The 26,667-nt window shown below is 43.6% G+C and overlaps 1 protein-coding gene across 1 annotated transcript in view; it reads right to left on the bottom strand.

Moving 5' to 3' along the window:
* The window catches only part of fam184ab (family with sequence similarity 184 member Ab), an 88,056-nt gene that overhangs the window by 41,565 nt on the left and 19,824 nt on the right, over nt 1-26,667 (bottom strand). Inside the window, 6 exon segments of the mRNA XM_035144701.2 lie at nt 613-748; nt 6,088-6,339; nt 6,885-6,968; nt 7,443-7,682; nt 9,338-9,496; nt 10,454-10,573. Coding sequence (XP_035000592.2) covers nt 613-748; nt 6,088-6,339; nt 6,885-6,968; nt 7,443-7,682; nt 9,338-9,496; nt 10,454-10,573 — 991 coding nt within the window.

Below are 26,667 nucleotides of genomic sequence, written 5' to 3'. Positions count from 1 at the left end.
TGTGTGGAAATACAAAAAATACAATCCACACTGTAACTTCCCTTGAATACAGTCTACCACTAACACTTCCAGACGACCACAGCAACAGAAAACCAACATTTGTTCCCCTTTAAGTAGAAATAAACAAGAATGCGGGATCTGTGTCGTAGCTTCCGTTACCAGCTGGATGTTATTTGTCTGTCACATGCAAACAGCTGCGGAGGAAACTGATAAAACATTCTCGTGGGGCGCGACGAGCTCATAGGAGCTAATGGGCCGAACGTAACTCTGCGCTGGGTTGCTGCTATCGCTCACACATTTTCCGACAGTAATGCTTAAGCGATATTGTTGCGCAAAGTACCGACGGAGAGACATCGGGACACATTAAATCACATCCTAACATGCAAACACACAAAACGTGAACCTTAAACTGGGCATAATTGATGTGAGACGATGTTTCCTCTGCCTCTCGGGGACTGGGGATACCATGAGCGTGGATATACAGCAGTGGGGCCGCGGTGCCTGGGAAGCTGCTTGACGTGTTTGCACGACAAACCCAGGACGTGTCCTGAGGGGAAGCACGCGTACGAGCATTCGATTGCATTTCGAGCAGAGAGGAGGTTTGAGTCTTACTGGCTTTGAGCAGTATCTCGGTGGCTTGCTGCTGAACTCGGTCTCTGGCTGCCTCCAGTTCGCACTCGGCTTCCTTCTGACGGATTTCCACAATCTCCGAGTTCTGGGTCACCTCATCCAGCTGCCTGGATAAGTCCTGCAGAGGAATCACAGCAGAACAGAGAGGAGAGAGAGGTCTGTGAACACTTATAATTTAATAAACCATAATGTCAATGTCAATCAACATATAAGTAGCCCTGGTGCCTCTGAACAAAATGAGCCGTAGCCCCTCTTTAACTGCTAGTGTGCTATAATCAATACGTCTGAAGGAACAATGGAAAATGGCCGATGTGAAAACAATGTGACAATCTCCTGAAGCCGGCCCACGCCTCATTGTTTTCCGCCGTACGCTCCAGAAGTTTACAGCTTTCATAGCATTGTTTTCGGCCCCAGCAGGCATCAGTTCTCAGGAGGAAGAGACTGTGTCCACCTGCTGCCCGGCAGCAAACAGCAGACACACGCAGAAGAAGAATCGCTGGTGGACATATAGCTGAGCTTTTAGCAGCTGAGGAACCAGACATCTCCCCTCAGGAGTTGGTGGAGACCACAGACAGAGTTTTATTTTGGAGTTATATTTGAGATTCGACCAAAAATATGAGTCTAAATTAAGGATACTGTTGTTTTATGGCGGCTGGATGCAGACAACATTATTAATAAATGCACAATTGACCTATTTCCACTGTAAACAAAAGAGTTAACTAAATAATTGTATGTAGACTAGTTACGGTCAAAGTTTAGGGTTTTGACTTGATGAGTTAAATATTAGTTTAGTCTGTACATGTTGTTGATTTGTTTTAAGGTCGTCAACTTTCCATAGCTGCTCTTAGTTTCAACAAAACCTCACAGATTTAAAATAAAAACATGCAACACATCCATATTTAGAGAGATTAGGAAACAGAGACAATTGAATGGAAGTAGAATAAATATGAAAGAGAAAAGGTTAACGTTGTAAACAGACGCGCAGAACTTGAGACGTGTAAATATAAACAAACAACTTCTGGAATGAAGGAAACACGGTGAATTATTTCATAAGATACTGATGAAGTTTGAAGTGTTGACAAGTTGTTAAGACGTTTAATGTGAGACCCGCTGGCAGCATATTACCAATAATGACGCTCATGTATGTTAATACTGATTTCTGCTCAATTAATCCGAACTAGACTTCAGGGAGGGATTTGCACGCCCACACACACGCGCACACACACACACACACACAGACACACACACACACACACACACACACACACACACACACACACACACACACACACACACACACACACACACACACACACACACCAATAAAGCACTCTGAAAGAACTCTTGAGAGGCAATTCCACATCTTTCCATCCCATCAAACGTTCTGCCTAAAACTTAATTAAGACAATGAAATCTAAGCATGATAATAACCACTGAGGACTCACACACAAATTAGCCCTGGTGTGTGTGTGTGTGTGTGTGTGTGTGTGTGTCTTACAGTGTGTGTGTGTGTGTGTGCGTATGCTGATATCCCTGATGAGCCCGTGGCAGGGAGCTGCACATGGTGACCTCCAGGTTCAGATAAGAGATCCATACAGAGATTGATCGTTTGGAGGAGAGTTCACAGAAAGCACAGACATGTTTCCGTTAAGACTTTGCTCCAGGTCGGGGGCGGGGCTCCGGTCATGGATGTCATCGCATGGAGGATTGAATTTTGAAGAGTGAGGAACCATCTGTTGGAGTTCTTTGAAACGGGTTTCAGGGTTGAGGGTTGAGGTCAGAACGAGGCTATATAGTATATTGTGTTACTTGTAGTGAGGTGGAGGGTAAATAATGTAAAGATATGTTTTTCATCCTTATTTCCTCAAAAGTTAAAGAGGCTAAAGAGTTGATCTCCTTTGTTCCGTTTGAAGATGATGCTACTCTTTTAAAAACCGGTGACTTATTAAATTCTTTCATTTCTCAAACAGGGTCAGTAGCTTTTCTTGCAGAGGATTAAAAATATCTTAATTAACTGTATCTCTTCTGATCTATCTGAGCTAAAAGAAGATTTCTATTGTTGGAGACATCTAGTCATTACCTCTGATTCAGCTGTAATCAGATTCAAACACACACAGACACACACACACACACAGACACACACTTCTGTCAGTCACTCGTATTGGACCTGGCTGAATCCTTCATTGCCATTTAAATATAAAAGGTGCTGAGAGCAGTGATTTATTGTTTTATCCCACTGAAAGGTTTCTACCTGAGAGTGAAGGTCCAAAGACTAAACGTCACTTCACTCGAGCTTTTATATTTCTACAGAAACTTCAGAACATTCAGACGTTGTTATATTTGTCTCAGTCAATCCACTCAATGATTTACTTGCTTTTCTGTGAAGATCTGCTGACTTACGTGCGTTCAGCCTGTTGTTGCCCTCGCTTCGTTTTGTTTTTCCAACTTGCTTTATCATCCTTTGCAAATTGCAACAGAGCTATTTCCCTTCGGGGATCATTAAAGTATTGTTTGATTGTGTGTAACTCCTGAGCTGAAGGAGCGTGACGGAGAACACCGGAGCAGGGAGCTGTGACGTCCTGACACCAGCCACACCGGTGCTCAGTTCACATCTGACGTCACTTCTTCTACCCATGAAGAGTGCGAGCACAGTAATTACGACCCCTGGGACAAGGGAACGTTTTCATTCGGTGCAATGTTTTTAATTTAAAATGAATGAAAAGAAAAAGTCTTAAAGACATCACACAACAAAAGATTACCAACGACAGGCGAGTGTGGAAAACAAGACGTGAGGTGTGTTCTGAGGTGAGAAAACTAAAAACATGAAAGCTTCTGCTGTGTGGGATTGTTGAGGATGAAATAAAAATCCAGTATCTCTCATCGACGAACTCTCAGCAGGAGTTGAAGGTTTATGAGATTACGTTCTGTGTCTGAGGCTGTTATTAAGAGATTATTGTGATATTACCTCGGCAACAATATAACATATCAGCTCCCGAAAGATGAAACCAGTCACAGATCAGATTGTTGCTACGCTCTGATAGCTCGTCTCACGCCTCGCGTCAGACGAGAGAATCTGGAGGAGCTGTCAAGTGAAGCTGGTTTCAAGCTCCTCTGCTCCGCCGCTCTGTCGTCATTTCTTTATCTGGGTTACAGTTAATTGCTCCTTTAACTAAAGAAACGATTACGAAACTCCAGGAGCATCACAGCCACTGCTGACCTGGATCTCAGCACCACGGAGGGAGGAGGGGGCGGTAATTTAAAACAAACCTCAGCACGAATCATGACAACAAAACAGACCCACTTCACCGATTCCCCCAGAGCACAAGGGATTCTACTCCAAAGACACTACACAACTCGTTCCACTCCAAAGACACTACACAACTCGTTCTACTCGAGACACCACACAACTCGTTCTACTCCAAAGACACTACACAACTCGTTCTACTCCGAAGACACTACACAACTCGTTCTACTCCAAAGACACTACACAACTCGTTCTACTCCGAAGACACTACACAACTCGTTCTCTCCTCAGAGACTACACAACTCGTTCTACTCGAAGACACTACACAACTCTGTTCTACTCCAAAGAAGACACTACACAACTCGTTCTACTCCAAAGACACTACACAACTCGTTCTACTCCGAAGACACTACACAACTCGTTCTACTCCAAAGACACTACACAACTCGTTCTACTCCAAAGACACTACACAACTCGTTCTACTCCAAAGACACTACACAACTCGTTCTACTCCGAAGACACTACACAACTCGTTCTACTCCAAAGACACTACACAACTCGTTCTACTCCAAAGACACTACACAACTCGTTCTACTCCAAAGACACTACACAACTCGTTCTACTCCAAAGACACTACACAACTCGTTCTACTCCAAAGACACTACACAACTCGTTCTACTCCAAAGACACTACACAACTCATTCTACTCCAAAGACACTACACAACTCGTTCCACTCAAGAGACTACACAACTCGTTCTACTCCAAAGACACTACACAACTCGTTCTCTCCAAAGACACTACACAACTCGTTCTACTCCAAAGACACTACACAACTCGTTCCTACTCCAAAGACACTACACAACTCGTTCCACTCCAAAGACACTACACAACTTTGTTTTGAAAAGTGTATTATTGTTTCTATCATTATTATTATTATAATTATTATAACCAAGACATTAGTCAAGAGGAGGTTATGTTTTCACCCCGGTCCATTTGTCCATTATCATATTTAGGGGACTGAAATCTATGAGTGTGTGACATTCTAGTTTTTGATCTTTCCTTCCAAATGTAAACAACCTCACTCGATTATTAATTGTCTGATAACTGCGAAGAAATATCAAAAAGCAAGACGACCCCATGAAAGAGCTTGTGGACCGAGCTGTGAAACACGGCTCCGCTCTCCAGCCTCTCGAGCCTCTCGAGCCCCATCGAGCCTCTGAGAGGTGGCTCCTGTGATGTGGAGCTGCAGCTGCATGGAGAGACATGATTCCGTGTGAATCTTCCCAGACGGTTGTTTCCGAGCTCTGTGAGGCTGCTTGTTATGAGACTCGGACTTTGTGGCCTCGACAGGTACATTAGAGTCAGAGAAGAAACATCTAGATGGACTCACAAACAGACGAACACGTCTTATTCTCTCACAGCAGCTATCAAAGGGAATCAATGGACTCGGGACTTTCTTATTTTTCCTTCAAGTCCTTTCTTTTCGTCCCAATTTCCTCGTGCAAACAACACAAGGCAAACATTTCCTTTGCTTTCTGTGTGAACAACCTTAATAAACGACTCCGTCCGAATAATGATGTTTTTCCGAAGGTGGCCTGGAAGAGCTGCTTTCTCTGTAATATCTAAAAGGTTCAGATGTGGTTCCTATGATCACTATGGCCTGAACAGAATATCTGTAACAAATGAAAATATAATTAATTACTCAAGTTGAGCCCGACTGATTTATTGATCAGGATATTTGCATTGTTTTTTTTCTGTTTGCCGACATGTACACTTTTTTTTTTATGGAGTAAACTATGCAGAAAATATGCATTTATGTTTTCATTTTCTACATATCTGGTTGTATTTGTTAAGCATCAGTGAGCCAATAAATAAATTGTGTTTTCTTTGTATTTAGTTATTTACAATTAAGTCAATGGTTATAGTCTAAAATGATTAAGCCTCAATCACATTTCTTTGTCATAAGTTTGATAACAACATCATAGGAATCATTGCAAATGTTTTTTTTGTAAATATACATATTGCCTGATATATCAGTATTGAAAATTAATAAACTACCTTTTAGTTTTTTGTGTTTTTGACCTTCATTTTATCATCTGCTCCAAAAGGTCAGATTTTGTAGACTGTCCATAAAACCTGTTTTAGTATAAGTCCAGTCACTCTGACTGTTGCTGTTGTGACGAGAGGAATCAGCTGATTGGTTCACACTCACCTTGACGCTGCTCTCAGCCGTGTTGAGAGACGAGTGGAGCTTGTGGGACTTGTCCCGGTTCTCCCGGGCTTCCTCCGTCACCCTGACCAGCTCGGCCCGCAGCTTCCCGAGGGTCTTCTGAAGAGCCGCCTCCTGACTCTGGAACTCCCGCCGCAGCTCGGACTCGGTGCGTTTCCATGCCAACAGGTTGTCGGCGGTCAGCTGCTGCGTTCTCTTCATGGCTTCCAGCTCGCGCTCGTAAAAGGCCTGAGCCTGGGGACAGACACACGGGTGAGAAACCATCCATCACTGGGGACAACACGTCCAAACAGCTTGATGGAAGATATAAAACACAAAGCCGTCTGTCTCCAACACTGTGTGTGAGTGAGGCGGCTGGACAGCTTCGAGATGTCGTATTTACATCGTGACACTCACACACTTTCATCAAGGTCGTCATAAGAGTGTCAATGAATGCAGTCTTTTTTAAAGGATGTTCAGTAAAGCTCACCAGAGCTTGTCCACTTCTTATTAATGCTGCTGTGCTTGACCGAATTCCCCTAGAACGCAGTCACAAGGTTTCCCCTCAATAAATGCAAGAAGCTAAACGGATAAAATATATATTTACACCTGCTTCAGGACAAAAATGCATCATATTATTCTATCATCCAAGTTGTGCTTGTCCTCAGAAGATACAGTATATCTGCACGACGCTGCATGAAGCCTATCGTCCAATTATGTGCACAATAAACTCCTCATCATGCATTAATTAACTTCCTTTATAGGGGTTTAAATGTAATGCAGTACTGTGGGTGCAGCACCTTGCTGAGTTTGGCCTCGTACTCCTCCACCAGTCTCTTTTTGTCTTGTTTGAGCTCCTCCACCCGCTCCGCCAAAGAGTCCACCTGCAACAAATCAGGAAGGACATCTTCAAACAGTCGGTACAGACTTGGAGGTTTTGTTAAGAGAGATAAAACTGGTTTAGAAAATGTGTACATCACTTCTAGACACTGTAACATAATGGCATTGGGCTGTATATCGAAAGTTTAACCTGCTCTAGAGTTGAAGTAGCAGGAGCAGAGGACTGACTCTCTGCTTGGACGGTAATAACTTTATGGACGATAGCACGAGCAAGCATGAGGCAAATCGTGCAGCTCACAGCTTCACAATGCAGCAACAGAAGAAAAACCAAATTAACAAATTTGTTGTTGAAAGAATTGTAAACCGTTTTTTGGGGTTTCAATCTGAAACTGTGGCAGGACAAGATAGAACGTGGCGGACTGTCACAATCAGTCGTCTCACTCTCTTCTCGTCTCCGTTGTCGTGACGCAGCTCGATGCCGTGTTCGTCGGGAGCTGATCTACTTTCGCAGCAGTTACCTCAGCCTTGTGCAGCTGGCCCAGTTTCTCCTGGTCTTTGCTGTAGTTGGCGTTGTGGCTCTGGTGGCTGCGCAGGAGCTCCTGGATCTCCTGCCTGTGCTGGCCCTTCAGCTCCTCCTGAGCCGCCTGCTTCTCCTGCTCGAACTGGGCCTGGGCCTGGCTGAACGTGCGCAGCTTCTCTTCGAAGGACCGCCGCATCTCCTCCACCTCCCTGGACATGGACACCACCCGCTGCGTGTGCTGCCGGAGGAGACGGAGAATAAAGGCCTGAGCTAACAGGGGGATTGATTTATGGATTTGCGGGCTTCTTACACGGTGGGTAAACTTTTTAAAAGCTCCAGGCCAGGTGGTGATGTACTGGCTCAGGGGGAATTTGACCTTCTGGCTTCCGACCTGTCGGCTCTAATTTAGCACAGAAAACCAGCAGGCAAACTAAACAGAAACCAACCGTTTGTGAGTAAGCTACCACTCGATGTGCGGATATGACTAGAGGAGCCCTGATGCAGCCTGTCAGTATCAATCAGGCGCCACTCGATGAACAATATTGACAACTTGGACCAGATGGTTTTTCTGAATGTGTTGAAGTTGATGCAGCAAATACTAATCATCTGTAAGCACCAGATTTGAAACACTTTTTTAATTTAATTTGGCCGAACTGTCTGAAACGTTTTACCACAGCAGCAGATAGAAAAATATGAATTTGAATTTTGTGTAACCTGAAGCTCTTAAGCAGTTTGCTCACGCTGAAATTAAACTCTGGATAAATGAAGTCAGAGGGTCAGAGAGAGCAGATGGGGGGTGTGACTGATGAGGTGTGTGTGTCACTCAGAATCACATCCTCTTCCCTCTCTGTGTATAAACCTGCACAATAATATCACCCGTCTGTCTGTTACCTGTCAGCTGCTGCATCGATTTGAAACCCTCCTCCATTCAGACACACAAAGAAAAGGTCACACAATCCACACCGTCTGACTTGAATACTGTACGTGTGTTATCGGGCTAATACACCATGAGCTTAAGAGCGCTACAGATACTCCTCCAACACACAGACAGACACACACAGACAGAATCACACACAGACAGACACACACAGACAGCCTCAGTACATAAAATCATCTGTGAATAAAACTCGAAAGTAAAATATGCTGGATTCGAACGACGCCATCTTGCACGTTTCCCGTTGATACGTGTGCTCAACCAATCACGAGTGAGTCTCCGCTGTCAATCATGATGCTTCTCCCTGTTTTAACATTAAATTCCTAATGAAAACCAAACTTATTAGAACTGATAATCAGACGTATTGTTGGACAAATCATCTGCCAGATGAATAAATGTAAACGTGCTTTGAAAAGGTGTAAATGCATCTGTCTCTTTAAGACGTGGGGGGGTTATGTTTACTTCTCCCAGATGAAACTGCGTCACTGAGCAATCTGGAAATAGCTTCTCACCAGTTCGACCCACTGTGATGAATAACTCTGAAAACATCATATGTTCCCTCGGATTCATTAACGTAAAGCAACAGGGAGCAAACAAAAAAAATTAAAAACACCAACTGGGAGTTTATCACACAGACGACGCAGCAAGCTGCTGTTTTCTCTGATCCCTGATCAGTTCAGCCAAAGGACGATCTGTCATCCTGGTGATTGTGCTGATTTTACCCAGATACAAGCTGAAAGAAGCTGTGCATTGTCTCACCACCACTACAACACAACGACAGCAGCGTCCAGACAAAAAGACAAAAGGCGGAGCGGACAGAGAGCGACTCTCCGGCCTCGCAGCAGGACGCAGACACAGACATTAGCGGCTGATTGCCTGCAACTGTGACCGGCAGCGTCCTGCAGAGCACAGCTGCCGGTTACCAGAGACACACACAGAGACACCATTCCTCCGTCTACCTGAGCCTCGGTGCACAGCTGCATGTCCTCCACCCTCTGGCGGTAGCTCTCGAACTCGGCCAGCGCCTGTCTCTTCATCCTCTCGTGGAGCTCCATGGACTCCTCCAGAGACTGGATCCGCTTCTTCAGGTCCATCTCATCGCTGATCTTACTCTTGTACTGCAACAGACGAGTAGGAACCAGTTAGACAAACACATCTATGACTAAATGTGCATTAATCATGAGGATACGATACAGTGGTGAGTGAGAGTTGGGATCTGAGCTTCTTTGGTCTCAGAGTCCAGCGAAAAGGTGAAAACGACTTTCCAGAATTTCCTCAACGGCAAAAACAATGTTCCTCGGCTAAAGAGGCCTTTGACAAAAGCCATTTTCACACGGCTACCTATTCAATCTCAGTCCCAACTAAACATATTCACTTTATTTTGTGTTGAAAGGCTAAAAGAAAGAGACCAGTGTCCATATTGGCTGTTTTTCTGGAATGAAAAACCCTCCGGCCGCTAAAAGCCTCCATCTGGAATCAGAAGAGGTTTTTATTCTCCTGCCTCACGTTGATGTTCGATGCTCAGCTTCTAGATTAGTCACGGTGCTGTCAAGGAAGCAAGTAATCCTCATTAGGAGTGATGGCATATACACCTAAATTATAAATATTCAGCTGTTTTAATATTAATGAGTTGGTAAATGTGATCTCAGCTCCCTGGCTCTCCAGCACATCGGCTGCTATGAGATGGTTGTGCACCTACAGAAGCTCAGCATGTGTCAGGTATGTATATGATGGTATTATGAACATATCATATCTCAATCCATTTCTAAAGGGTCATTTTAAATCCTGTCTTCTTTAAATCAAAGCTCCCTGATACTCATGTGAAAACGTCTCTGCTGCACTTCATTAATAAAACCAGAAAGAGATATTTATAACTCACAAGTTGTCATTTCATCAGTAATTTACTTTTTCTTTCCAGGAAGCTGCAATTTATTACATTACTTATGTAAATTAATATTCATTCACACCCTCTCCTTATTAAAATTTCCTCAAGTCAACTCCATTCCATCTTAACGTTAAAGTATTGTTTGTGTCACAGCTCTTGGTGATAACAAATTTAAATGCAAAGTAAAAACCTGCAGTATCTTCTCTCTGGTCTCCGAGAGGATCTGCTGCACCTCCTCTTCGTGGGCCTCCTTCAAGGTGGCGATGGCCGCCTCGTGTTCGTCGTTTTTCGTGTTCAGCGCATAGATAACCTGCGAGGGAGGAAGAGGAAACACGGGCCAGTCAGCTTGGTCTCACAGGAGGACACAGCGGGCGGATGTGTTAGTCAAACACTAAAGTGGACAGTAGTAAAGTGAAGAGGAAAACATGACAGAACGCTAAAATGACCGTAAAGCGGATATTGATGTGTTTTGTAACGGACAGCGTTCGATTCCGGGATATTGTGGCTTCATTTCTGGATGCTGGGAGGAAGTGGAGATGCTTCATCCATCTCTACATAAAGAAATATACATCACTGGTGATCTATGTGTAAATGTTGTCGACTTATCCAGTTCACATTAGTCATTTACTACATTATACAATTCTAATCAGTTGAAATGCAAATGACTGTGTACAGTAAATTGTGTAGCAACCCCCCGGTGCTGAGAAGCATCAGTGATACGTCGTGAATTAGAAATCGGTCGATGCCGCGTACGTCTGCGGATAAAAATAACACGAGCAAACTATTGTGCATGAGATTGACCTTTTAAATCTGTCCCAAAAATACATGCAGCCATCCAGAGAGCGATAATCTGACAGAGCAGTGATCCCCTGCTCACAGGCCGAGTCAGGGGAAGAAATGGGTTTTACATTTCCACATGAAAAACAAGGAGACGCCTTCCTCACCCCACCCCCCCCCACCCAATGCTTCCCTCCCTGCCGTGAGAAACAAAGCTATGTGAAAATCCCAGTCAATAATTCAGCACATTGAACTGAGCGATGGTGCTAAAGAGCCTTTTGTTTACTCTGGACCGAAGTCCGTCAGCAGAATTAGGGAAAGGGAGCGCGGGGGGGCGGCTTCCTTTGAAACATCAGCTTTCTACGGCTTGTCGTGTCTTCATGAGAGATGAAAGGATGTAGTTTGACATGTGGTGATGTTTTCATACTCTTATTTATTTAGTCCTTAGCTCTGTCATAACTCAACAAGAGAAACTAATACACGTTATAATCAGGAGGTGCCGGTGTGGTAAAATCTGAAATGTCAAACTCATGAGGGAACAAGTGGTGAGGCCGGGGGATCAGGAAACTTGGTACGATCCTCTGGGGACAATGAATCTCTGTAGTAAACTTTAGTGGTTGAAACATTTGAGACAGGAACAAAGTGGTAGACTGTTTCTTCACTAAGGAGAATCAGATCAGAGACAAACCACTTGGAGCCAAATAAAGCTGCGTGCGGAAAATCCAGTTCCGTCCAAAATAAAACATCCCCCCACCCCCACCCACAAGTATAAATCATTCAGCCAGCTCGGTCTCTCATCAGCTTAGGAAGTGAACGGAGCAGACGTAACAGTCACAGGAGCTAAAGAATCTCCCGTCTCACACACCGAGAGTCATCGGAGCACTTCTGCAGATGAGAGGCAATAATCATAACGCTGTCACAGACACACACACACACACACACACACACACACACACACACACACACACACAATGAAATAACAAATATCCTGAAGTATACAAACGCCGCAGAGACTGTCAAGTTCCTCGCCCGTGTCCAAACTCATCAGTGTAATCAGTGCCTGCTAAACGGCCGGAGAGACGAGGAGGCACAGACAGTTTTGTGTTTATGTGTGTGTCTGTGTGTGTGTGTGTGTGTGTGTGTGTCTGTGTTTGTGTTCGCCTGGGAGACAAAGGCTGAGAATATTGCCATCACTGTCATCATGAGGCATCGACCAATATTGGATCTTGGAAGGCGGCAACATGACAAACAGTGATATTGTTTCCAAGGCGCCTGCAGATGCCTGTCAACATTCAGATTTCACATTCGAGTGTAAGTGAGCCATCGTTTCATTCTATAAAAACAATATGGAGGAAATGAATAGTTTTAGTATTATACAACATAAATTGTACGTTCAGGAATAGCCAGTGACACACACTGACACCCGGATTCACAGGAGTTTCATCATTGGTGCTTAAGTGAAAAAACAAATCCTGGATCCACCCCAACATTTGCTGGGTTCTTCCCTGTTCCATACTTCATCCTTCCACCAAGTTTCGTGGTAATCCGTCGAGTACTTTTTGCATAATCCTGCTAACTACAAGAGTTCACAGACAAAAACACCACCTGTCTGGCGCAGGTAATTAACAGAGCCTGCAACATGAGCTTCCTTTTTATTAAACACAATGACAGGCTGCTGGTGAGTGTGTCCGAGTGTGTGCGTTTGTGTGCGTTCATTATTCTGAGGTGTGACTGTGTGAAAGAAAGAGAGAGAGGGGGAGAGGAGTGTGAGACAGAGAGGGAGAGAGTGAGTCTGGTAGCTCTGATGCTTCCTCGCCTCCTCCGGTCGATCGGTGCGTGTCCTTGGAGGAGTTTGCATAAATGACAGAGACGCCAGGCGGATCGATAAGGTGACAGCGAAATGCCACAAGTTTCATCCGTCAGCTGCGGAGAAAGTCACAGCTGAGGAACTCGCCGAGACTTCCAGCGGCCGCGCTGCAGCTGAGTCTCCGCTTCGCTGTTCAATGAAATATGACTTCTCCTGTCAAACACTGGAGAAAACTGGGGGGTGGGGAAGTGTCACTTCCTTCACGGAACTTCCTTCTGTTTGCTTTAAATGTGACTTTTCAACCCCTGTTGTACTTTCTGCTGCCTCGTGACGCTCCCTCCATACAGAACAACTACTGTATATAACCTGAATATCATCCCAGAGATTTTTAAAGATATTCTCTCACTCTTGTACTTTTCTTTTCTACCATTTTTGTTTGGATACAGTCTGAAAAGTACCTGAAACCTTGTTTCTTAGAAGAAACTCTGCAATCCTCAGAATATTTCAACATTTTCCCAAAAAGAAATCCGTGAATCCTAAAGCTTTGTCTCCTCGAGGTTCGTTTCGGGGAGAAAGTAAAGACGCTGATGCACGATGAGAAAAATGATGACTTGGTCTTTTACTGCACTGGCAGGTTTATTCACATATTTTAAGGATATGGAGCTTCAGGGAATCATCACGAGAAAGGTTAGCGACTGACACCGTCCTGAAACGTGTCTAAACCTATTTTTGGCAACGATAATGACCAACACTGCAGCAAATAATGAAAATAAAAGTTTAATCGGAGCGAATCCCTGCAGAGCATTTCAACAACAGCGATGTGACGTCGCCTGACAGGGGAGATAAGTCATAAGTTTTTAATTAGGTCGTAAAAGACAGGATTTTACGGTGCTATCAAGCTGCTTCAGTGTTTAGTGCTCTCGTTCACAACAGCTCAAAACGAAAAGTTGGTGCTTGTTTCTGTCTGAGGATTAAAATCATGATCTAAAGACACGATCGGATATCAACATCATGCACGTGATGAATAATGAGGTGATTAGTGGTTTCTGATATCCAGCAGCACCTCGTTTGTAATTGGAAGGGAAAGGAGGCAGTATGGATGTTTTAAAAAATATCTTTAACTGTACTGCGTTCCCTGATTGGACCTAATTCTAAATATAATATATTTAACACACAGAAACCTTTGTATGAAGACACAGCAGCAGACACACCAGTAGTTTATGTCATTGACGTCATGTTCCAATAAAATCAATTCTATAAAACTATGATTATTTAGAATCATCTTTACCTTAACTCCTCCCAGGTGAATCTAAAGCAGAGGCTCTGACACGACCGACTGTATTTTGGTAGCACCGCATTGATTTCTTCACACTTGGGGATAAAATCATTAACCGTGTGGAAGAAGGGGCGACGGGGAGAAGCGGCGTTTAATTGCCTCAACAACTATTGATGTGTCATTTTGCTGGCAGGACCCTTTCTGAGCAGGCGCTGTCGCAGAGGGCAGTTTAGTGTAACACTGATTTGGCAAAGCAATTAACTTCATCATTGTTACGGCTGCATAACTTTTGTTGTGTTGATGGGAAAATCAGCCTCGTCGTCTTCTTTCTCCTCACTCGATTCTCTCTGTCTGAATGTTCAACCCTTAATACATCCATGTTTACGTAATGATGGATTTGGCAGATACATTTCTCCCCTTCACATCATAAACAAAGAACAAATGAACTATAGTTAATCAATGAATCAGCTTTGTATCCACTACAAGTAAAAGCTCGATTTAACACATCTGTCCACGTTCCGTACATCCTGGTGTTTTCCTCCCTAAAGTCTCACCTGAACACTGTGGTGAGACGCGAGTGTACAAGCCTCCCGAGGAACAATGGAAGGTGATTATCATTATCTTCTTACACTCATTATCGTTTAATCATCGTCTAATTGGAAATTTGATTTCTAATTTTGAGCGCGAGACACACTCCGGTTGCGTCGTCTCCTCGCTCTGTCTGCTCGGTTGACATATTTCACACTTGTGTCGTGAAGCAGATGAGGTTATTGAAGTTAACACTGCTGCCTGAAGCCAGTTCTTATGCAATTAACCAGTTGTTAACCTCTCCTCTGTGTGTGTGTGTTAGTCTGTGTAGAATCATGTGTGTGTGTGTGTGTGTGTGTGTGTGTGTGTGTGTGTGTTCAGAGGTGATACCAGAACAAAGGAAGTCCAGTTTCAATCAGTCGCTTTCTTTCTCCATGAATTTGTCTAATTAGGTTGTGTTATTGAGATCAAAAGAGAACTTCAGAAGAAACTGAGCCGCACGTAAAAAAGAAAACACACTGGATTCTTTAAAATCAGTCCGCAGTGATGTTTTTAAATCCCTTGATTTGTTCGTCCAATGGGTCAAATCTTAATAAGTTTAGTTACTGTCACATAAGACAAAAAGAATCTGAGAAATTGAAACCAGGGAATGTTTGGTAATTTGGCTAAAAAATGACTATAACAATTAATAGAAATAGAAGAATAGTTGACTGTTGAGTGACTAGAACAATCATTTCTCTTCTGGTTGTGTTTACTCTATGTTTATTACGATAACTTAGTGATAACAGAGGGATTCAACATATCATATAATGTATAATTAACACTTCTTTGGGTTCCCCAGTAACAAAGATGCCACATTTAAAGGAGGTTGGATGAACAGATTGGTGGATTACGTGCAGATGGAGATTCCTCACATTAAAGTAAGATTAAAGTCACAGTCCCTAGACCCCAGGATGCATTAACAGTGTATAAAAATGGATACTTTCTTGTATTACAATCTTTTGTTATGATTTTATCATTAAAAATATCTTTCCTGAGGAGATTACACACCAGCCATTTACAGATTAAATCTAATATTGCTTCTCTGACTCTCACCTCTGCAATATGCTGCATCACAACTTCAACTTTCCAAACTTTTCATATTTCCAGACTGAAAAACTGTTCACAGGGGCGAAGTGGCGTCTCATTTCCAAAGCCTCGACATGATGCGTTTACTGGGAGTGAATTTAACGAAGCAGAGAGAGAGAGCGAGGGAGAGCGAGCGAGCAGGCGTAATTACTTTAATTATAATGTGTGGCTGTGATCTGCTAAACTGTAAGGTGCACCTTAATCCGCCGACTAATTATGGGACGTTCTGTGGTGGTGCTGTTGAGACGGAGCTGAGCTGATGAGTAAAACGCAAAGTTTGTCCTTGATTAAAAATCCGAATCAGCACGTTTACAGTTAAACTAAACAAACCTCATCGGCTGCTGGTTTTTAAATGAAGGAATCTGTGAAAACAAACTTGTCGACTGATGGAGGCAGAAAAAACCCAAATGGAGCTAAGTGAGCAGCAGACTGTACATTTTCTGCTCTGCTGGTTGGGAAAGCTTTAAATGCAAATAACTTATATAGCTTTTTTAAATTGCACAAATAAACCAAGAGGCCACTCACTGTGGCTTTTGAGGCGATACCACTTGAATATGTTGGTTATGAAGACGTTGGTCTTTGTCCATGTGAATATTTTCTACAATTTACCGAAAGTCAAAACACTGCCTGACATCGTTCCACATAAAATATTCAAAATAAAACAACCATCACAGATCAAGCAGAATATCTAATTCAATCCAATATCAAACAAACACAGACTCCTGTTTAACTAATTACATTTTAACTCATAAACATTACATTTGTTGTGATGGGAAAAAACAAGCCAGGTGTTTTACTCCAGTTTATTTCCTCTCTGCCCCGTCTGCTCGGTGTTTGGCAGCGACACGAGCAGCGTGTCATGTTTTCAGCAGCAGACATCAAATGTTACGATTAAAAGACTAAACTGTTGTTGGTTTTCAAAATTGCGCTTGAAGACTTCTGCATCTCGATTGTTTCACGTACCACAAACAGGATCAGAGGCGTGGAGAGGTGCATGTACACGGTGATCTGTCACCTGTGTACTTTAAGTATCTTTGTTTAAGTATAAGTATAGAAACATATATGAAAGTCTGAAGCTTGGTTAAATGCAAGAGAAAATGCAGCCCAACACATTTCCACTCATGATAAATCCTCTTTCGGTTCTAACGGGGTCAAATTCACCAACTCCAAAGAGAAATGCAAAAACTTTACAGGTTTATTAAAGGAGCCAAATGTGAATCTGAGCCTCAGCGACTGTTTCTGTGTTTGGAAATATCACTAAACACAAACCCTGACTGTTTGCAAGACTGAGGCTGATATGTAAACAGTTCTCCTGGCAAGTGCTGCGTATACACATGTACGGTACAGTAAAGGCACATGGCCTGTGTGTGTGTGTGTGTGTGTGTGTGTGTGTGTGTGTGTGTCTGTGTTGTTACTGTATTACGTAATCTAAACAGCAGAGATGTCTCTAATTGAATAATAAGCACCATCTGGAGCCATTAGCAAAGTTCTGAGTGCATTTTGTTGTTCACTCTCCTCTTGAACACACGCAAACACACACACACACACACACACACACACACACACACACACACACACACACACACACACACACACACACACACACTCATATAAAATGGCTGCACTCCATCTTCATCTTGTAGTAAAACTATGTACCAGTGTTACAATGTGCGTGTTTCACATCCGATGGTTTGATGGATGAATAAATGACAACATGGGGGCGTTTATACATTTTGCATTAAAGCCGGTTTAACTGTGACAGATGCTCCGACCTCGTGCACGTGTCAGAACTGCTGGCGATAATGTCTTTGGTCGGCTGCTCTCTGGTCTGGTGTTTTATATGAGTTCTGTTTTGTTAAATTCAGTCATCTGTGGCAGGAAAGGTAAAGTGAGATGTCAAATAAGAGTCTGAGAGAAAAACAACGTCTGCTCCCGAGCCCTTTGCACTTTCCTTCAAGTTTCTGATCTCAATGATACAACTGGGACGCAGCCTAGGTGCTGTTAGCCGTGCGAGCGTATATGTGTGTGTATATATTTGTTTTGAGGAGACCCTGAGTTGATTACTTTCCTCTCCTCTGTCTCTTTTCATCTTTCCACAGGTCTCTGCAGTGTCAGCCTTCGACTACAGCTCTTTGCCCAGGTTTTATTAAGGCCGACTGAAAGGGTTCATCTCACTGTCGCTCCCCTTCCAAGGATTTGCCATTGAGTTTAGTGAGAAAACTATCAACTCCACTTCTTTTCTCACAGGCTTCATTCAGCCTTTGTTGTCACCATAAAATCTGACAAAGCACAAGGTGGATTTGCACCAAATCCACTTTCCCCAAAGAATTAAGTCCAAACTGGATTCTGAAAACACATTACTCACCATGTTCAACGCCAACATTCATCTCCAAAGCAGGAAATATTGCGACCTTTATATAATCAGGTGTGAGAGTGGAGAGACGTGCACGGACGTTAATGCAGGAAACCAGGGATTGGACGTGGCTACACTGAATGAGAAAAATAATAAACATCCTCTTTACCGTGAGAAAAAAATGTGGTTATTTAAGTATAGAGAGAATAATGCATCAGTGTGTAAGAGAGATATGGACAATCTTCCCCTCGATCTGCAGATGTTACACCACTTTCTGTTTTTAACCAGTAGGGAGTTAGTTATTTTCCTCTAACAGCGGGGGCTGCCCCGACGGGAGTATCCTCCTCCCTCCTGCTCCCACACCACCAAACAACACACTCGCCCATGCTCTCCTCCCAAAGGACGGTGCTGCGGTATAACTGTGACATTTCTAATTCTACAATTCCATTTTATCCAGTTTTCTTTCTTCTCTCTCTCTCTCTCTCTCTCTCTCTCTCTCTCTCTCTCTCTCTCTCCCTGCTGCACTCGTCTTTTGCAGCGCTGCTGAATGATGTAGTATATATTAATATTATAGGCATACGACAGGCCTCTCTATGAATATGCCTCGCGTCTACTTTGATCATGAAGGTGACTCTACTCTATAGAGTTTAGAGGCTACAATATATAGTACAGGATTGAGTTTTTAATGGTATAAAAGTTGGAGAATGAGACAAAACCGATGAAAGGGACGAGACTGTCGAGGAGAATTACAAACACTTTGCTGCTTCAGCACCTCGGACAGCGTCACTGGATCAGTTCACAGCAAAGTGAGGCTGTTGATGTTTCACAGTCGTGATCAGAGACACGGATTCGAACTTGTGAGATAAAGGATCAATGAGCGAGGAAGACCGGACTTAACATACTCAACTAAACAAGTCCTCGAGGGGGTGGAGAGGATGGAGGGGGGTTAGCTTCAGGAGTTGACTGGTTTCACAAACTCTCGCAGAAGAAGGAGAGTTTTGATCAGTTAACACCCACTGGTTTTAACTGTAGAACTTTAAACACTTTTGAAACATCAGCATAACTGTCACAACAACAACAAAATTGCTGCTCTGCATCTGCATGTTTTCCCCCAGTACACAGACAACATCAAACAGATGAAGCGCGGAGCCGATGGCCAGAAACACTTCCACTCGGACAACTTGATTTCTTCCCGGTGTTGTTTCCCACCCAGTTCCCCTGTTATCTGATCTGCTGCCTCGCCTGCACCTCATCGCGTCTCCTAAACCAATCACACTGAATTGACTCGGAGTTCAATTACAGCTGGAGAAGCGAAAAGGCCGCTGAGTTTTAACAGCAAACCCCAAAAAAATCCCTGCACGCGCTGGTTGACCAAAACACCATCCGACAACCGTGAACCTGTGGTACACAGCCGCACAGCAGGCAGCCGACAACCTTTATCAGGTCGGATTACTGCCCTGGAAAGAAAGACGAATGGAGACAATAGCATCGTGAATTTACCAAGAATTTTCCTAAATACCACTTTCTCTTCCTGTTCCACTGCTGCAGAGGAAACCGAGTCTGAATGGGACGAGTGGGAACGGGGGATTAAAGAAGTGGGAAGAGTTTATCATCGATCCCCCCATCCATCCGCCCCACTGTCACCCACGGGCTCCGAGCAACACACACTGATCTGATTATGTATTTCTGAATGTGTGTGTGTGTGTGTGTGTGAGAGAGAGGGGGAGTGTGTGTAGTTGCGTTACAGGCAACACAACCCTGAGCTGGACAGACGGGATGTGGTAAAAGCTTAAATCCCTCACAAAGGCTGCTGCAATGTGGGTTTTGATGGACTGCAAAGAATAACGTCGCTGGTAAATGAAGGACTAGTTCTTTTCATTGCCGCAAACTGCAGCGAACGTCTCTGCGGTGCTGCCAGAGACACATGGACATTAGCTCGGGCAGTTTGTCCTGTGGTCACTAATCTCCCAGCAGAGCTTCGGCCTGTCGCACAAAAACAAACTGCAGCACACGGCGCTCGATAAAAAAAAAAAAAAACACCTTTTATATCTGAACGCGGCACGCGCCAAGCATTTTAACGACCTGCAGGCTTCACGGGAACAAAATATGTTCTATGTGATTCTAGGAAAACAAACTTCCGTCCATTTAAAATATGTATTTGCAATTTCTTTATTTTCTCAGTGATTTCAAATCTTAAGGGCTAACGTGGGATTTGTGTGTGTGTGTGTGTGTGTGTGTGTGTGTGTGTGTGTGTGTGTCACTTTTTCATGTTCATTCTCAGGTGTTATAAAAAAAAAAAATCCTTCATCCACTCCTCCCTGTGTGGTTTAATCACTGAGGAGACAGATGAGAATAGGAAAAGCTCCTGTGTGAGGCTGCAGGAGGAGGAAGGATTAATCTGTCCATGTCGTGCTGTGAGTATCTGTGTGTGTGTGTGTGTGTGTGTGTGTGTGTGTGTGTGTGTGTGTGTGTGTGTGTGTGTGTGTGTGTGTGTGTGTGTGTGTGCGTGTGTTTCTATCACTACCTTCAAAATGCAGCAGTGCAAAGCCACATTAACACAAAGTAAAACAAATTGTAGTTTAAGCTCCTCTGTCATCAGTTGTGCCAGCAGGAAACGTGTGTGTGTGTGTATTTCCTCGTTTTAGTTACCTCTTTACGTCATACTCCTAAACACTAAGATGTGGATTATGGTTATTTTAAAGGAAAGGTTGATAAATTGTTTCTGAAACCCTTTGAATCTCATTTGTTGAAATCCTCTTCATGTCCCGATAGCCATCAATAAATAAAGACGTTTGATGAAAACAAGAAAAAAAGCTGGTGAAGCTCTCAGTCTCACTGCATATGACCAGAGTTATAACCCACTGCTGAAACAGAGAGGATAGACAGAAGTAAGCGAGCGAAACACGAGTAAGTCAGCTTCTAGCAGTTGTCAGGCAGTGCACGTCCATAAAGGGGGCGTGGCGTTGTCGAGAGGGCCAATGGGAGGGTTTAATTTCAAAGTGTAGCCTCCTCGTTAGCTTTTCCAGGATTACCAACCCCAGCTTTAAGGATAAGGTAAAGCATGAAGTGGTCATGGCTGAGGACAGGAATGGAAGTCAATGCAAAAGTCTTAATAAGGATAACTGCAAAACCAGTGTGTGTGTGTTGTGTGTGTGTGTGTGTGTGTGTGTGTGTGTGTGTGTGTGTGTGTGCGTGTGTGTGTGGTGCGTGTGTGTGTGTGTGTGTGTGGACGGTCAGAAGATGAGACGGTCAGAAGATGAGAGAGTCTGGACCGCTGTGGCCTGATATGAGCCGTTGCCGCCCTCTCATTCGCCATCGTATCAAAGATTGGCAGCACTTCACACTGAAAATATTTCTGCCACGTCCCCCGTGTGGGCACCACCGCGCCTTCGGGTTATTTTTGATTAGGCTAAAGGTGGGGATGAGCGCCTCGACTGGATTTTCCTGTCAGAATCCGAGCTGCAGAGAAGCAGACGGAGGGTCTTTACCGGTCTCTGTGCGATTACCGTGTTCTTGCCAAGAAGCTGTGTAGCGGCGTGCACTCAGCCTGAAGATCAACGGAAGATTAATTTCAGGATTTGGGGCTTTTCTGCACATATTCTCTCCATGTTTGGGAATCTAGAAAAATTACATATTGTAAAATTGTAAAAAGGTTATGACCCAAAAGAGGAACTACAAATAAAACATGCAGTTCTCAGCCTGAAGATGCTTCTGTTATCTGTTCAATACATATTCCTACACCTGCACAAAACACTATAGATTATTTCTTTACAGTTGTTGTAAATGTTATTCTGAGCAAAATGTCACTGCAGCGTTTTACAGACGACTGTCTCGCTGCTCTCTGATATAATAACGTGGTAGATCAACTTCAAGCACAAGCCATGGTACTTCAAAATACGAAGCTGGAAGTCAGACCAATCATCAGACTATACACCGAGCGCTGTTTGTGCTGCAGCACTGATTCATGGAAGGCTGAGCCAGACGCCTGCAAAGTAAATGTGGTCGACATCCGCTGATGATGACTCTAAGCCAAGCAAATGTCAATTTGACTTCACCAGGCCACAGTGAATAGAGGGACAGTTGTGAGCTGGCTTGGATATTTGATGTTATTTGTTAGAAATGATGCACAGGAACACATGTATTGAAAATGTCCAGAAAGAAATAAGCCTCACGTTCAACAGTGAGCCACTGAATTTGTCTCCCAAATCAAATGCTGCTTTTATGCATTTACAATTGTTGCAGCTGTCGTGTTTTCACTATGAAACTCCCACCTCAGCATCAGCGTTCACCAGGAGGCGTGTCTGTGTTTGACAGATAACAGCTGATGTGTTTGTTCATGTGACGTTTGTAGACTATTTAAAAGTTTAGTGTAAAGCCGGGAGTATTGACAACAGATGACGTCCACGGATAACAGCTAAGACACTGTGAGGATTCAATCGGACATAAAGTTCATTATGTTCTGTTCTGTTGTTATCTTCTATCATTTTTAGATAAATCATAATAACCATGAACATTATATTGTTTTTTTTTTATATTTAAAGAAATAGGTTCAAAGCTAAACACAAACATTATCTGCAAAAATATACGGGCTTCTGTTGTTTTATAGTTCAAATGGACTCGGTAAATAGATTTTAGAGTCTGTGCCTCATATTCCAGTCTGTATTTCACAGTATTCCCATTGTTAGTTTACTTAGATATGAGCCGGTAATTCGCCTGAAGAGAAACGAAGGCTCTTGCTGCCATTTTAGACGAAAATAACTTAATTCTCGTGAAGAAGAGAAAATATCTCATGTCATACCCATTTCCTACATGAAAGCTTCTACCTATTTCAAAGGGAGCCGACCTGTCTATTGTTCAGCGGGTCCAAAACGCCGGCTCTCTGGTACAGTGTTGGCTTTCAAAAGGAAAAGCAATGTGCAATATTTGAATTCAGAGCATCCTAGTCAGCGACCCACACTCAGCATGGTCGTATTCAAATAAAAAAACAACCTATAAGGGAATAAAGAATCTATTAAAAGCAATTTTTCAGTGCAAAGTTTTGACTTCTCTGGTCTTATCTGCGCTGGAGGCTAGAATATAAACAGGCAGGAATCTGGCAGCTTAATTAGTGTAAATGGTCCGGTCTGTTCTTCGTTGCTGCGATAAAAAGCTCAGTTTTAAGAATCTTGAACTTGTGCCGAGCCTCTAAATATGCTTCATTTTTTGCCAGGCTGCCTTCTCGTTGCCGACAAGTTGGCAGAATTATGGCTCCTATTCCTGCGGGATTTTTTAAAAAGACTAACCTTCAAAAAGAAAGTGAAGGACAAACCAAAAAAGGAAAACTGCATTGAGACTATTTAAAGCTTCTCACCAGCCTTGTGGCTGAGAGCAACATTTATCACGAAAACATTCTTCCATGTTATTCCCACGAATGTGCTGAGTAATGCTGCTTCACGCCGGAGATGATCCTGCGGCGGCGGGAGCCAACAGCAGCGGCAGCTACAGAATACAGAAATGAATATGAACAGGGGCCGCGGAGGAAAGATCAATAATTCTTCTGTAGAAATTGTCTTTTGATGGTTAAAATTAATGTAACCAGCCAGTCAGGCGAGAGCGGGGCGCGCTGATACAGACGCTGCGGGTCCTCGTAGATCACGTTGACGTTTCATCATCGAGGCCGTGGCTTCGGTTTCAAAGGGCTCCGCCTTAAACAGAGTTAAGGGTGAAACTCAGAGTGTATGCTGTACGTGCATGGTGATGAATTAGAGGCCATGCGAGGCTACTGTACAATTTAAGAAAGACGTATTGTCGAGCTGTTGGTCAGTAAAATCCCCAGAGGCCAAGTTTTGCAGCTGAATTATTGATTTTTAAGTGGGCAGGTGACGTTTGGCTCCGAGGTCTAAACAGTGTGGGACTTTGACATCAAGCGTTTCAGTGGTGATAAGTGAAATGTATCTGGTGTTTAAGTTCTAGAACAATCAGGCATCTTTAGCGCTGTACTATCCCCCCGGGGGGGAAGATACTTTTTCGGGGTTAAAAAGATTTGCCTGGAACTTAATTAAGACCGTGGACCAAGGTTCAAACTTACTGGGAAACGTTCCAGCGATAGAACGGCTCCTCTAATCGTCTGTCCTCTCTCTTAAATTGTCTTTTTTTTGCTCCCTCCAGTCTTTACGATCCAAAGAGAATCCACGACAACTAATCAAGTATTGTGTATTTTTCAAGGGCAACTTATTGCTGATTCAACACCTAAACAACACATCAACACAGTTGCGTGCTGTTGTGTTAATGCTGGTGTGTCCTCTCATAAGTCGCAAAGCCTCTGTTGTGTGTCACGTGGTTGGTTGAGGACTCATGAAGGATTTCACTGACTCAACAAAACTATTACACCAATCTGAAACTTTAAATGGCTCTGTCTCAAACTGTGGACCAACCTGTATTTTTTAATGTCTTTCAACACACACACACACACACACACACACACACACACACACACAGACACACTATAGGGCCTCATTACCCTGAAGTGTTTCGGATAACGCCAACTGAGAATAACTCAGAAGTAACACCCACCCTGCCGGTCTCCCGCCCCACTGTCATCGCTCATGCCTTCCCCGTCGTTCTCCCTGCCTCAGCACATATCAGAGCAGGGGAGACGAAGACTTTCTGGCTTTTTGAAGAGAAAATGTGACGCTCCTGGGAGGTCCACGTCGCAGCCAACGGGGTACAGCAGTGGGAAGGAGGAGAGGGAACAAGGAAGAGGAGAGAGAGAGAGAGAGAGAGCCTGTGGAGACTCGGGCTGACACATCTCACTTTCTTCCTCGCTCAGTTTCTCATTTATTTTCGGTATCTGATTCCCTACACGTTCCTACCCACTCATACAAAACACACACACACACACACACACACACACACACACACACACACACACACACACACCACGCGCACACACACACACACACACACACAGCTAGCCTGTAATCTCTTTGGTCTGCTAGTTGCTCTTTTATGTTTTCCCCGCAGTCCCTCGCAGCGAGCTGCAGTCGGCCGTGTGCAGCTTCAGTGAGGAACGGGAAGAATTAGAAATAGTCCCCATCAATCTGTTCCTTTGTTCCGTCTCGGCTGCAGGTAGAGTTTTATGAAAATGAATTGAGCCTCATTGCAAATATAGGCGAATGTGGGTTTTGGAGTGATTGCAAAAAAGTACAGTCATTTGCCTAATAGTGCAGGAACAGTTCAGCCCAGATAATTCATACGTTTAAGGGTTATTTTCAGTGACTGGTCATTGGTATCGCAACAGACACCAACAACAACAACCCTTTGTACGACAACAGGTGGGTGGATGGCACAGTAGTAACAGTGTGTTACGTTTGTGTCCTGGGTTTCATGATAAGAACATTCAGTAACGCTGCAGGTGAATTTTGTCCACGTTTGAAAATGTCCCTCTTCCTTTTGTCTGTCTGTTTTCTCCCCCCAACTGCTCTGATAGAAGTCTGTCTTTCCATTTACTGAAAGCTTCACTGTGTTTACCAGCCGTTAACATGGTGGATCTCCTTTTTTTTACAAACCACAACCAAAACGACATGGGAAGAAACTCCAGAACGCGGTGAGGAATGGATTCGCTTTTAATGATCGCAGCATTATTGACCCATGCATCAACAATGCCAACATCTGTCCAACCTGATTCTGCACAGACAGTTTCTCCCTGAACCTCAGGGACATTTCTCCTTTATTCTTATTCTGTAGCAGTCAGAGAAATCAGCGAGCGATCTCTCAGACCACACAGTTCACTGCAGCGAGGCAAATTCCAGCTTAATAGGCTGCACGGAACAGCAAATGATCACTGCTGCAGCCTTCACTTCTTCACCCACTGAAGGGTGGAGAGAGAGAGAGGGATGGATGTGCAGTGGGCTGGTGGACTGGTTTCCATGCTAATTGCAGCATTGTGGCCCCATGCGTTCAGTTCACAGGGAGAACAAGGCTCGGAAAACATTTGACTGTGATCAGTCAGGACTGAGGACAATGCAACACACACACACACACACACACACACACACACACACACACACACAGAACGCTGTATTTGTGTATGTGTGTGCATCTCTGTGTGTTCACCGGCCCCTCACACATATCTTTCCTCTGCTGACGGACTTTGAAGCAGGTGAAGCAGGACGGATTAATCAATTGATTTGTTTGTGTCTGTTCAACGTCAGACAACTGAGAAAATGACCATCACATCTTTCCCTTGTTTAGTCCAGGTAGCATAATTAAAAAGTTTTAAATCTATATTACATTTCAAACTTTCTAAAACTGGAAAAGGAGCAAATTTGAGAAGCTCAAGTCAATAAAATCAATACAAATATATATATATTTCATTTTTAAACGCTGAGGACTGTAGCTTTTAACAAACCTGCTCTAAAACAGGAGTAAATCAAGCGTTTTGATGAAGACAGTTTTTTAGCCGTGGATTGATCACAGTTTGACTCAGAATAACCCAAAGTGCCCAACGTGTTTTTTTTAAAACCAACACAGGTCCAAAGCAGAGAAATACACCAT

Source organism: Hippoglossus stenolepis, chromosome 20, assembly GCF_022539355.2.
Source record: "Hippoglossus stenolepis isolate QCI-W04-F060 chromosome 20, HSTE1.2, whole genome shotgun sequence".
NCBI classification, from domain to species: domain Eukaryota; kingdom Metazoa; phylum Chordata; class Actinopteri; order Pleuronectiformes; family Pleuronectidae; genus Hippoglossus; species Hippoglossus stenolepis.
Note: the sequence above shows the minus strand (reverse complement) of the source record. Positions and strands in the feature narration are given on the sequence as shown.